General features: G+C 62.5%; 1 protein-coding gene across 3 annotated transcripts in view; it reads left to right on the top strand.

Annotated features, from left to right (window-relative positions):
• The window catches only part of LOC115647983 (protein Mpv17-like), a 46,319-nt gene extending 33,596 nt beyond the window's left edge, over positions 1 to 12,723 (top strand). For all 3 annotated transcript variants that reach the window (XM_030554984.1, XM_030554987.1, XM_030554986.1), the window contains exons 4-8: positions 2,310 to 2,402; positions 3,130 to 3,225; positions 7,413 to 7,445; positions 7,935 to 7,987; positions 9,578 to 12,723. In XM_030554984.1, coding sequence (XP_030410844.1) covers positions 2,310 to 2,402; positions 3,130 to 3,225; positions 7,413 to 7,445; positions 7,935 to 7,987; positions 9,578 to 9,647 — 345 coding nt within the window. In that variant the 3' untranslated portion in view covers positions 9,648 to 12,723. The remainder of the gene's footprint in view (positions 1 to 2,309; positions 2,403 to 3,129; positions 3,226 to 7,412; positions 7,446 to 7,934; positions 7,988 to 9,577) is intronic.
• The last annotated feature ends 694 nt before the right edge of the window (positions 12,724 to 13,417 follow it).

The following is a 13,417-nucleotide window of genomic DNA, read 5'->3' as shown; positions in this document are numbered from 1 at the left end:
ACACAGAGGTTTATTCGATGACAGGAACAGGGTCTAAAACAGAGCTTGTAGATACAGCGAACCGGACCCCTCGGCCGGGTCCATTCTGGGGAGCAGTGAGCCAGACCCCCCCGTCTTCCCTCACTTCCTGTCCCCAGCCAGCCCCAAACTGAAACCCCCTCCAGCCCCTCCTCTCTGGGCTGTGTCTCTTTCCTGGGCCAGGAGGTCACCTGATGTCTTTGTTCTCCCACACCTTTAGCATCCCCTTGCAGGGGAGAAGGGCTTGGCCTTTAGTTGCCAGATGACAGAGGGTCGGCCAGAAACGGGGGCCCGCACACAGTATTCAGAGGAAACAGTAAGAACAGCCCCACTTTGTTATACAGGGGAGGCATTTTCTGTCTGTGGGGCCTCTGTCATGCCCATCGGGGTGCTGGCACAGGACACCCCCCCCCCGCTATAGGGAAGGCCCGTCCGTCCGTCTGTGGGCCATGTAGCTCAGTGCACTGCCGCTGCCTTGAACCTGTGCTCTCTATAATCCCATCTGAGCCCAGGAGGCAGAGCTGCAGGGACTACAGCAGGCTCCTGCTGGGATGACCCCGTGACAGGAGCCCGGGCCTGGGGTGGCGCTTTGCCCACTTAACTCTCCAGCCTGGGCTGTCTCTCAATGCTTTGCTAGTGACAGGCAGCAAACCCCTCCAGGTGCTGTGATCACTCAGCATGACCGCGTGTGGAGCCCCACACCCAGCTAGAGTGCATGAATGTTCCCAGAGCCGCTCCTGAATCACGCAGAGAAAGGCACCAGCTCCGGGCCTTGTACCTCAGAGCTGTACCATCCTGCCCTGGTCAGAAGCCTGATGAGTGTGAGTGCGTTGCCTGGTCCGCCCATAGCTTGATGTGGAGAGGAGGCACGCTATCCCTTGTAACCTGAGCTGAGGTTTCCTAAACACTTCAAGCAAAACACACTGTTTAAGGTAAAATCGAAAACAGTTTATTAACTACAGACACATTAAGAACATTCCCAGTTCGTCACAATGCTTTCTTTGAATACTGTGTTGGTGCCTCAGTGTCCCCTCTGCAGTTCTTAATATCTAGGTGGTGGGATAAGGGTGTGTGGTTGCTGCAGAGCAAAGGGCCAGTGCACCTAAATGCCTGGCGCTCTGTCTCCCAGCAACTGATGGCCTGGGCCCCTCCTCTGCAAAGGTGCCAGCTGAAGGTGTTGGAGACAAAGGGATCAGGTGACCTCCTGGCCCAGGAAAGGGGCTGACCAGAGAGGAGGGGCTGGAGGGGGGTTAGTCGGGAGCTGGCTGAGGACAAGGAGTGAAGTGCAGACGTGGGGGGTCTGGCTCACTGCCCCCCAGAATGAACCCAGCTGAGGGGTCCGGTTTGCTGTACCTACAAGCTCTGTTTTAGACCCTGTTCCTGTCATCGAATAAACTTCTGTGTTACTGGCTGGCTGAGACTCACGTCTGACTGCAAAGTGGGGGTGCAGGACCCTGTGGCTTCCCCAGGACCCCGCTGGGGCAGAGGATGCTGAACACTCCAAGGAGAGACCCAGGAGGTGAAGCCGTGTGAGCTTCTTGCCCTGAACAAGTCTGCTCCAAGGGAGAGGAGGCTCCCCAAAGTCCTGCCTGGCTTGGTGGGGAGCAGTTCCAGAGCATCGCCTGGGGACTCCGTGACACACATGTTCTGTGATGATAAGTGGTCGGCACAAAGGGTCAAAGAGGGCTACCAGAGAAAAGAAAAGGTGAGCACACAGTTTAAACCAGTCCTCACACTTCACTGGATGCTCCAGGCTTCCTGTAAGCCTGGGACCAGTCTCTTCAGTTAAGTCTTTGTCTGCTCAGCATTCTTGTTGCTTCCAGTGTAGGCGGGAGGGGAGAAAGGCCAAGGCACATCCCACTGTCCCTTATTTGATCCCTCAGTCTGTGTGCCTGGAAAACACGAGCCCAGATGTGTCCTGGTGGGCTTTGCGGAGTCACCAAGTTGAGCATCCCCCACTGGGTGATGCTTGGGCAGCCCTCTTACAGCATTGTAAATCCCTTGCTGATCAGTGGGTGTTTGACACCTTCCGGAGTGGGGAACCTCTCGTGTTGTCACTAGCAAACTTACAGCGTAGCTCAGTAACAACCATGCAGCAAATCTCATCACTTCACACCCACCAGCGACAGATGTATTTGGACAGAGCAGTGGGTTTCAGCAGATCATGACCTTTCCTCTGATACCTTTCATGGCCTGCTTTGTGTGAAATACAGTTCTATGACGAGGATGAATATGGGGGTTCCAGGGTGCTGCTTTGAGGTACAGAGTGCCAGACTCCCTTTCTCCTGCAGGGCCCTGTGGTGGGAGGCTGGTACCAGCTCCTGGATCGTCTTATCCCAGGAAACACCAAGATGGTGGCATTGAAGAAGATGACGCTGGATCAGGTCTGTAAAGGAAGCGTTTCTGGGGGAGGACTGAGGGGAGTGAGTGCGCAGGGAGGGCACATGAGGTTGGGGGTTGGGGGGAGGTGAGGGCCCAAGAGGGAATTGGGGGTGGAGCTGAGAGAGGTGGTTGCCCAGGAGGTGGGGTGAGGGATGGGGCTGCAGGAGATGGTGCCCGTGGGGGGGGGGTACATCTGTGCCCTTACAGCCATGTGCATTTGCACCTGCATTTCCTGGACTGGGGCCTGCCTGCGCTCCAGGCCATGTAGCACACGCCCAGGATCCAGCACTGCCTGGGGCTTCCCTCCGCCAGGCTCCCGTGCCCACGGCCGGTGCCAGCCGAAGGAAGGTGTCTCCCAGGCTGTACACCCCCTGCTAACCCTGGCCGTTGGCTGCCCCTTGGACAATGGGTCCCAGCATGCATTGTTCCATGCTCAGAGCAGCCCACCTGCATTGCACACTGGGGTGGGGTCTCCTGGGGAAGTTCTGCAGCAGAGATGGGGGCAGGCTGGGCTGGAGCCCTGCAAGGAGCTGCATTTGGGCAAAGGGGTGCAGCCCCTCACCTCCTGCCCCCCCGAGCTTGGGACAGAGCCCCCCGGCCCCTGTGCCCACGGCCTGGCCAGGCTGAGCCACAGGTTCTCAGCAGGGCCAAGTTATGGAGTGGGTCCAGCCTGGGTGCACAGAGCTGGCCGGGGGGGCTGCTGGGCACTCACTGCTGGCTCCCTTTCAGGGTGGGTTTGCACCTTGCTTCCTGGGCTGTTTCTTGGCCATCGCCGGGGCACTCAACGGCCTGTCCGCCGAGAAGAACTGGGCCAAGATCCGACGGGTGAGTCCCGCGCTGTGCCGGGGGCAATACAGCCCCTGGGAACTGCAGCTGTGCTTGCCACTTCCTGTCCCAAGCTGCGGGGTGCTGCCTGGCAGGAGGCCTGGGGGAGTCGCTGGGGGCGGGGGGAACAGGGGAGAGGGGGCATTACTGGGGGTGCCCAGCAGGAGCCCTGGGGGAGTTGCTGGGGAACAGGGGAGGGAGCGTTACTGGAGCCCCGTGATGGGAGCCCTAGGGAAGTCGCTGGGGGGGGAGGGGGCGTTACTGGAGCCCCTGGGGGAGTTGCTGGAGGGTGGTGGGAGCAGGGGCAGGGCGTGTTACTGGGGGTGCCTGGCAGGAGCCCTGGCTGAGTTGCTGGGGGAGCAGGGGGGGAGGGAGTGTTACTGGAGCCCTGGCGGGAGCCCCAAGGGAGTTGCGGGGGGGGGGGGGCGGGGAGCGGGTGTTACTTGAGCCCCTGGCGGGAGCCCCGAGGGAGTTGCTGGGGGGAGGGGAGAGGGAAGGGGGTGTTACTGGAGCCCCTGGCGGGAGCCCCAAGGGAGTTGCGGGGGGGGAGGGGGGGAGGGGGTGTTACTGGAGCCCCTGGCGGGAGCCCCAAGGGAGTTGCTGGGGGGCAGGGGGAAGGGGGGAGGGGGTGTTACTGGAGCCCCTGGCGGGAGCCCCGAGGGAGTTGCTGGGGGGGGGGGAGAGGGAAGGGGGCATTACTGGAGCCCCTGGCGGGAGCCCCGAGGGAGTTGCTGGGGGGCAGGGGGAATGGGGGCAGGGGGTGTTACTGGAGCCCCTGGTGGGAGCCCCGAGGGAGTTGCTGTGGGGCAGGGGGAAGGGGGGAAGGGGGCGTTACTGGAGCCCTGGCTGAGTTGCTGGGGGGCAGGGGGAAGGGGGGAGGGGGTGTTACTGGAGCCCCTGGTGGGAGCCCCGAGGGAGTTGCTGGGGGGCAGGGGGAATGGGGGCAGGGGGCGTTACTGGAGCCCCTGGTGGGAGCCCCGAGGGAGTTGCTGGGGGGCAGGGGGGAAGGGGGCGTTACTGGAGCCCCTGGTGGGAGCCCTGGCTGAGTTGCTGGGGGAGCAGGGGGGAGGAGGTGTTACTGGAGGGGCCCAGCAGGATCCCCATGATCCTCTGCCCTGGCTATCACAGACCCCGGGAGTCTGCCAGGTCCTCAGGAGGGGGTGGGCTGGGGCCCGGGGGCCGTAGATAGGCAGTGCCCTGGAGCCCAGCTGTGCCACCCTCCTGCTCTGACCCTGCTCCCCAAGGTCCAGCCGGAGTCGGGGTCTCCAGTGGGGGAGGCTGTCACGGGGAAGCTGAGGCAGGGTGGGCTGAGCCGGGTTGGGGAGGAGCAGCCCACACGGGATGTGTCTCTGTCTCCCTGGTGCTGGGGCGCGACGCTTCGGGCTCTGGCTCCTGGCAAGGTGCCAAGAGGGCCCATGTGGCACCAGGGTGCCGGGGCCCTGTCTGCTGGGGGGGAGGGGACCTGTCTGCGTTGGCAGCTCCCTAAAGTCGTTAACAGGTGGCTCGTCTACACCAAGGTCTGAGACCAACGCAAGCGGCTGAGTCAGCAAGTGCCGAGTGAATCACCCGGCGAGCCGGTGCCCCAGCCCTCCCCCGGTGCCCTGTGCCGCTCCCCGGCTGTGAGTCAGTGCGCTCCCCGGCTCTGGCACCCGCGCAGCCCAGTCCCCGCCGTGAGTCACCACAGCTGGGAGCGGGGCCAGCCAGGCCGGGGAGGGGCTGCTCCCCCAGCTTGGCAGCACGCGCCGGCTCTCGGCTGAGCCAAGGGGGGCAGCTTGGACCCCTCTGCAGTGAGTCCTGAGGGGACACGGAGACTCTGCCCCGGCTGCTTCCTCCTTCAGGAGCAAATGCTTCTTGCTGCTCCAGGGGCACCAGGCCGCGTGCCTGCTGCTTGCCCTGGGTCCCAGGCACAGAGCCCCGTCCCTCCTCTGCAGGCGATGGGGGGCTGCTGAGTGAGGCCTGGAGAGAGCCAAGCTCTGGGGGGGGGGACCTCCTCTCGCCCCCTCAGTACTCCCAGGCTGGGCTCTGAGCCTGCAGCCCCTGCTCCTGCTGCCTGGCACATTCCCCCAGCCGCTGCCTGCCCTGTGCCCAGTGCTGTGCGAGTGCCTGGGTGCAGAGTGGGCTTGGCCAGGGGGATCCATCCCTAAACTGCCTCCCTTGCCCCAGGGATCAACCTGTCCTTGCCCCTCACTGACGCCGTGCTGTGCCCCACGTGACAAAGTGGGGATGTTCTTAATGTCGTGGACTCGCAGGCCTGCATGCTCTCAGCTCCCCACGGTTTCCAGGAAGAACTCCTAGTGTGCCAGCCCTTCTCTGGGTCACCGCCTCTCTCCCAGGGTCAAGCTGCAGACTCCTCTGCCCCGAGACTGCTCACTGCAGTCCCCAGGGGGACCCCGTTACTGCAACCGTCCTACTCGCTGGTCATACACTCCCAGGGGTTAAGCGTAGCTCCTCCGCCCCCCGAAACCGCCCCTCTCTGAACCTTCAGCACGCCTGGTCCTCATTAATACCCCTTCGTTTTACTGCTCCCCAGTCATTTACTGCAAGCAGTGCCATCCATGGGGTGCAGTACATCCCACCACTGCCACCAGGTGTCATGGAGTCTCGAGTCCATGACAGCATTAAGAACGTCCCCACTTGGTCACACCCCACAGCACCCCGGCTCGGTGGGAACATGTAGAGGTCTGGCCTTTGGTAGCCATGGGCCAGGGCAAGCTTTCCCATGTGTGTCAGGGAGCTGGCAGGCCCCCTGGCTGGCATGGCCATAACTGCTCCCTGGATGGGCTCCGCATGGGCACCAGCCTTGGCTGCTGGCCTGGCAGGGCTGAGCCGATGTGCCCAGCTGGGGCACAGCCGGATGCTGGCTAGCGCTGGGCGGGTGCCTGGTGTGAACACACTGGGGGATCCACTCCGGAGCCGGCGTGGGGCCACGCGAGGGGCAGGGGTGGGGGCTGGGAGGCTGATCCGCGCCCGCCGGCCGGGCTGTAAATAGCCTGACAAAAATCACTCCAAGCCCAGCCAGAAAAGCGACAGCGGAACGTCCTTCCCCACCCAGGCTGACAGCAGCAGCTTCCAGCTCCACGGCCATTGCTTCTCCTTCAGCCCGCGCCAAAGGTCGCCCCAGAGCACATGGGCACCGGGCCAGGGGAGTGGGGCTTGCCCAGCCTGTGTGCCTGGGCCTGGGGAGTGGGGCGTGCCCAGGCCAGGGGAGTGGGGTGGCCCAGCCCGTGTGCCCAGCCCAGGGGAGTGGGGTGTGCCCAGGCCAGGGGAGTGAGCGTGCCCAGCCCACGTGCCAGGGCCAAGGGAGTGGGCATGCCTAGCCCATGTGCCCGGGCCAGGGGAATGGGGCGTGCCCAGCCCGCATGCCCAGGCCAGGGGAGTGGGGTGTGCCCAGCCCATGTGCCTGGGCCAGGGGAGTGGGGTGTGCCCAGCCCACGTGCCAGGGCCAGGGGAGTGGGGCGTGCCCAGCCCATGTGCCCGGGCCAGGGGAGTGGGGCATGCCCAGCCCGCGTGCCAGGGCCAGGGGAGTGGGGCGTGCCCAGCCCATGTGCCCATGCCAGGAGAGTGGGGCGTGCCCAGCCCATGTGGCCAGGCCAGGGGAGTGACCATGCCCAGCCCGCGTGCCAGGGCCAGGGGAGTAGGGCGTGCCCAGCCCATGTGCCCAGGCCAGGAGAGTGGGGCGTGCCCATCCCATGTGCCCGGGCCAGGGGAGTGGGCGTGCCCAGCCCGCATGCCCAGGCCAGGGGAGTGGGGCGTGCCCAGCCCATGTGCCCAGGCCAGGGGAGTGGGGCATGCCCAGCCCGCGTGCCAGGGCCAGGGGAGTGGGGTGTGCCCAGCCCATGTGCCCAGGCCAGGAGAGTGGGGCGTGCCCAGCCCATGTGGCCAGGCCAGGGGAGTGGCCGTGCCCAGCCTGCGTGCCAGGGCCAGGGGAGTGGGCGTGCCCAGCCCGCGTGCCCTGGCCAGGGGAGTGGGTGTGCCTAGCCCGCGTGCCAGGGCCAAGGGAATGGCCGTGCCCAGCCCATGTGCCCGGGCCAGGGGAGTGGGTGTGCCCAGCCCATGTGCCCGGGCCAGGGGAGTGGGCGTGCCTAGCCCGCGTGCCAGGGCCAAGGGAGTGGCCGTGCCCAGCCCACGTTCCCTGATGGCTGCCTGGGCCGGCCTTGCGAATAACTGCCCTTGTTCACTCCCCACAGGATTACCTGGATGCGCTGCTCACCAACTATTACGTAAGTGCAGATGCTGCACCAGCGGCACAAGGCGGTTCCCCAGGGCCGGCCCTGCAGGCTGGGGCCTTCCCCCTGCCCCGCACCCACACTTGGCTAATGAGCTGGCAGAGCATCTCCTCCTGGGGCCCATCCCACTGTCTGCATGGCCATGCCCCACACCAGGGCCTTGCCAACCGGCCGGCCAGCCAGCGCTCCTGCCCCACGGAACTGACCAGGTGGCCCCTGTCTCCTGTGGGGCCAGGGGGGCTGGGGCTGCCCAGGGCTCCCCCTCCCCCATTACATATTTACCCACCAGGAATTTGGGTGAATTTCACTTAACCAAGTATCCCAACCCCAGTGGGTGCTCCCAGTGCCGGGTGTGCGGGCTGGGAAGTGTGCTGGGGGGAGGGGCTGAGGGTGGGCATGCAGCTGGCAGCCCTGCTGCAGGGTCCCCATCAGCATGTGCCTAAGTGCACCCCCCGTCCCCCCGCCCTGTCTTCTCTCTTTCAGCTCTGGCCAGCTGTGCAGATTGCCAACTTCTACTTCATCCCCCTGAACCACAGGTCAGGCCCCCGCCCTGCCTCCGCCTGTCCCCCACCCCCTTGGGTGCCCCAGAGCCTGCCCCCTGCCTGTGCCATTGCTCCCGTCTGCACCCAAAATCCCTGCCCCTACCTGCCCTGCTCCCTCTCTGCCCCACCTGCCCTGGTTCTCCCACCCCACCTGCCCCCTGCCCCCTGGGGTGCCCCAGCGCCCCCCCACCCTGCCCCTTGCCTGTGCTATGGCTCCCATCTGCACCCAAAATCCCTGCCCCTACCACCTGTGCTCCCTCCCTGCCCTCACCTGCCCTGGTTCCCCCACCCCCACCTGCCCTCTGGGGTGCCCCAGCACCCCCCGCCTTGCCCCCTGCCTGTGCCGTGGCTCCCATCCACCCCCCCGTCCACCCCCACTTGCCCCAGCCCAGGGAGGCTATGTGCTAGGGGACAGCGGGGGCCGGGACACAGAGTGGGGTGTGCAGCTTGGGGTTTCCTCCGCTGGGGTGACAGCTGCTGCCCTGGGAGAAAGGGGCCTGGCCAGGAGCCTCCAGCTAGCCCCGGCCCCTCGCTGTCTCCCCCGGAGTGCAGGGCCCAGCTCCACCCCAGGCTAATGGGAGCTGCAAGGCAGCCTGGCCTGGGGGCTGCCGCAGAGCCTCACCCGGCAGCTGCCCCATGTGTGTGTCAGGCCCAGCCTGTCACTGACCAGGCTCCCGCCTCTAGGATCTGGGGGTCATAGTGGACCACAAACTAAATATGAGTCAACAGTGTGATGCTGTTGCAAAAAAAGCAAACATGATTCTGGGATGCATTAACAGGTGTGTTGTAAACAAGACACGAGAAGTCATTCTTCCGCTTTACTCTGCGCTGGTTAGGCCTCAACTGGAGTATTGTGTCCAGTTCTGGGCACCGCATTTCAAGAAAGATGTGGAGAAATTGGAGAGGGTCCAGAGAAGAGCAACGAGAATGATTAAAGGTCTTGAGAACATGACCTATGAAGGAAGGCTGAAGGAATTGGGTTTGTTTAGTTTGGATAAGAGAAGACTGAGAGGGGACATGATAGCAGTTTTCAGGTATCTAAAAGGGTGTCATCAGGAGGAGGGAGAAAACTTGTTCACCTTAGCCTCCAATGGTAGAACAAGAAGCAATGGGCTTAAACTGCAGCAAGGGAGATTTAGGTTGGACATTAGGAAAAAGTTCCTAACTGTCAGGGTAGTTAAACACTGGAATAAATTGCCTAGGGAGGTTGTGGAATCTCCATCTCTGGAGATATTTAAGGGTAGGTTAGATAAATGTCTATCCAGGATGGTTGAGACCAGTTGTCCCCAACCTTTTTTGTCTGGCGGGTACCAGACGCCGAGCCACGGGGGACCGTGGCGGCAGATGAGCATCTGCCAAAATGCCGCCAACGAGCAACGTCATCCAGAGGCGTCACCGCTGAAATTCAGCAGCATTTTGGCGGATGCTCATCTGCCGGCCAGTACATGGGCACCATGGCACCCACAGGCACCGCCTTGGGGACCCCTGGTCTAGACAGAATTTGGTCCTGCCATGAGGGCAGGGGACTGGACTCGACCTCTCGAGGTCCCTTCTAGCCCTATAACCTGTGAATCTCTGTCCCAGGCTGGCTGTCGTGCAGGTGGTGGCTGTCGTCTGGAATTCCTACCTGTCCTGGAAGGCGAACCAGCTGTGAAGCCATGGGGCCGGCTCCCCTCCCATCCCCCCACCCAACCCGGTCTCCCCCAGCCTTCTGCCTGGCCTGCCGCACCCACGCCACACCCTCCTCTATGACTGCCCTAGCAAATGGCTCTGGGGCCGGCCCCCCACCACTTTCCCCCCCACCCAGCTGCAGGGCCCCCCTCATGCCACACCCTCCTCTGCGACTGCCATAGTGAATGGTTGGGCCAGCGCCCCCTTCCTGTGCCCCCCACCCAGCCACAGGGCCCCCACACACCGCACCCTCCTCTGCGACTGCCATAGCGAATGGTTGTGGGGCCAGCCCCCATCCTCTTCCTTCCCATGCCACACCCTCCTATGCGGCTGTCAGAACAAATGGCTGTGGGACTGGTCCCCCTCCCCTTTCCCCCCATCCAGCTGCAGGGCCCCCCCATGCCACACCCTCTGTGACTGCCATAGCGAATGGCTGTGGGGACGGCCCCCCCTTCCTGTGCCCCCCCACCCAGTTGCAGGGGCCCCCCCCATGCCACACCCTCCTCTGCGACTGTCATAGCGAATGGCTGTGGGGCTGGTCCCCCTCCCCTTTCCCCTCATCCAGCTGCAGGACCCTCCATACCACCCCCTCTGCGACTGCCATAGCGAATGGCTGTGGGGCCGGCCCAGCAGTGGCTCTTGTGGGCTCTCCAGGGGGCCACATCACACAGCAACTCTCAGACTGGGCCCCCTGGGCAGCCTCAGCAAAGAAAGCACTGGCACGTGGTGCTGGGGGGTCTGAGCTGTGCCCCACGGCTGTCCCCAGCACGGGGAGATTGATTCCTGCCCCACGGCTGTCCCCAGAGTGACTGAGCTGCACCCCATGGCAGTCCCTGGCACTGGGGTAGACCGAGCCGTGCCCCAGCGATGCCCGCTGTGCTGAGGGTGATCACGCCACGCCCCTGGCTGGAGAGCCCCTGCCCCGACGGGCCCTCGGAGCCGTCGTCCATGGAGCCCAGGCAAGGAACTGGAGAAATAAGCTCAGTGACTGGCCTTGCCGTTGCCCTACTGTTGGGGTGGGTTGGGGCCATCCTGGGACTCCAGGGGCTGGGACAGGGTCTGCAGGAGCCGAGGGCAGCCGGCAGGGGCTGCTCCCAGGAAGCAGGCTCGGCACCGGCAGCTGCCCATGGTCATAACCTGCTGCACAGGCAGGGCCGACGGGACGCAGCCTCCTGCAGCACCTGCTCCGCACAGGACAGTGGGGCAGCTGGGGCCAGAGCTCAGAGCATCCACCTGGCAATGACCCGAGGGGTTTCCAGCCAGCCCCCTCGGCTCTGAGCTCTGGGACCCTCCCACCTCGCGGGTGACCACACCGGTCCCTTTGGGCTTGGGGATCTCACATTGCAGCCTGGGGAGCTGTACCGGCCTTGCCAGCCCAGGCCGGAGCCCCACGCCTGCACTGCCATTGCTAGCCGTGCTGGTGCCATTGGTACCAGTCCCTACTGCCCTCAGCTTGTCTGCACTGGGGCCAGCCTCACCAAGTGAGAGCGACGCTCCCCTCCCCCTGGCTCACAGGGTCTCGGGCAGGGGCAGAGGATGTGCAAAGCACATCCCTGCTTGGTGCCTCAGTTTCCCCCAAAGCAGGGCTGCTGATGATAAGCTGGAGCAGGCCTGGGCAGTGCCCACATGGGTGGGGGCTGCGCTCTGGCCTCTCCACTCTGGGCAGAGTGAGCGTGTTAACTCGCTGGGATGTCAGTGTGTGGGTCAGGCTGCAGAGTCACTTCTGGGGCAGCTGGTACCTGGCAGCTCGCACGTGGCATTGGCTGGATCCCGGCAGGAGGTGGGCACGACGGGTGAGATGGTGAGTGTGGGGCCCAGCCACTGCCAGCACTGCAGCAGGAATGTTACCTCCCCGCCCTGCCAGCTCCCGGGGGCAAAGGACAGCTGTCCCGGATCCCCAGGCCTGATGCTCTCTGAGCTCTGGCCCAGTCAGTCCCTTGGCTTCCCCACCTCCTGTGACCAAACGTCAGAGCCTTCAGCATCCCTGGGTCACACCTCGAGCTGAGTCCACCCGAGCTGGACATGAGGGAGACTTGCACGCTCAGAAGGAGCAATGCACCCCACATTCTTTACCCTGCAGTGACCCCCAGCCACAGGGGTAACTCCAAGAATATCCTTCCCGGGCCAGACACCATTCCCAGCTGGGGTTCAGTCCTCCCCCCGAACCCCCTTTGTCTGAATTTCTTCCATGTCTCAAGCAGTCATCTTTGGGGGTGGGGTTCAGTGAAAAAGGAACCAAGATTGACTCACTCCCCAGCCTTACATCAGATTTGATATGGCGAGACTGCTTTGTTTCCCACTTTGACCCCCCAGGATGGGAGCCAGTACCAGGTGACCCTGCCGTGTCAAAGCAGCAGCCAGGAAACTTCTCAGGAAGGAGGGAGATTCGCATCTTCAAAGACCTATTGGTCCTAATGGCCCACCCAGCTGACTGCATTCTGCGTGGTGGGCGTTCCGCCAGGGAAAACCCAGCTGTGACTGCTACATAGTCAATAATCCTAACTCCAGTTACAGAGCTGATACGTGCATACAAATTCAGTAAAGCAGAACCTTCCCAGCGATACCTCACGTGAGCCATCTTGCATAAAATACAGCTTAGTTAGGCCATGTTCATTCTATGAAGAATATGGGGTGCAGTGTCACACCTACCCCCTTAGATTCCTGCCACAGGGTTGGTCACTGACTAATGCGAAGGCAGTGTGCCTAATATCCTCTTTAGGTCTCGGTTAACTAACTTCGTAGGGCTTGTCTACATTACCGTGCGGGTTGATCTAAGATACGTGTGTGACCAAGTGACAACGTGACTACATAGCTGAAGTCGATGGACTTAGATCTGCTTCCCACGGTGTCTTCACTGCAGTATATTGACAGCTGATGCTCTCCCATTGACTCCACTTGCATTTCTCATTCTGGTGGAGTGCTGGAGTCGACGGCAGAGCACTCAGGGGTCAAGTTATCGCATCTATACTAGAGGTGATAAATCAACCTCCGCTGGCTTGATTGCTGTGATGCAGTAGGGACTATTGTGTGGGGGCTGGGAGAGCCGGGGAGGACTTTAGGTGAGGGACAGGACCTAAGCCTGTAACCTGAGCCAGGTGGGGGGGAGGGGGTCAGCACCTTTGCCCGGGAAGCTGGACGAAGGAAGGGGCCGGCTGGAGGGAGTTAGTTCAGTTTCGGTTTTGGGCTGGGTGATTGGAATTCAGGGAATCCCAAGCTTTGAACTAAGCTTCCTGAACCCCCAGAAGGACCAGATTGAGGGGTCCTGGCTGTGCCCACAAGCTCTGCTGTAACCTGCATTCCTGTTGTCCAATAAACCTTCTGTTTTACTGGCTGGCTGAGAGTCACTGTGGGTCCCAGGAAGAGGGGTGCAGGGCCGGACTCCCCCACACTCTGTGATAATCGCTACCTGCCGATCTGGCGGGTGGTGTAGACAAGTCTTTAGTGTTACCCAAAACTGTAGTGTTACCCACAGATGTTTTTACAAAGTTCTTGGTTTCTTTTTACAAGTTGCCTGAAAGCCTTTGAATTACAGCATTGTGAACACAATGTGGATATTAATATCGTTTAGAGTGTAGGTGTCTTTGGCATTTAGCCACCAATGCCATGAGCTGGTGGGCCTCCATTTCCCCTTCTACACAGCAGTCTAGATTGATTCTGCTTTCTCTGCTGTGCCAGGCTCCAGGCCTGTTCACAGGTCCTAGCTGAGAAACAGTATTCCTATAGGGCTTCCTTGTTACCACTCCTAGCCCGTAC

Source organism: Gopherus evgoodei, chromosome 3 (assembly GCF_007399415.2).
Source record: "Gopherus evgoodei ecotype Sinaloan lineage chromosome 3, rGopEvg1_v1.p, whole genome shotgun sequence".
Lineage (NCBI taxonomy): Eukaryota > Metazoa > Chordata > Testudines > Testudinidae > Gopherus > Gopherus evgoodei.
The sequence above is the reverse complement of the archived record's forward strand: the minus strand, read 5'-3'. Positions and strand labels throughout refer to the sequence as shown.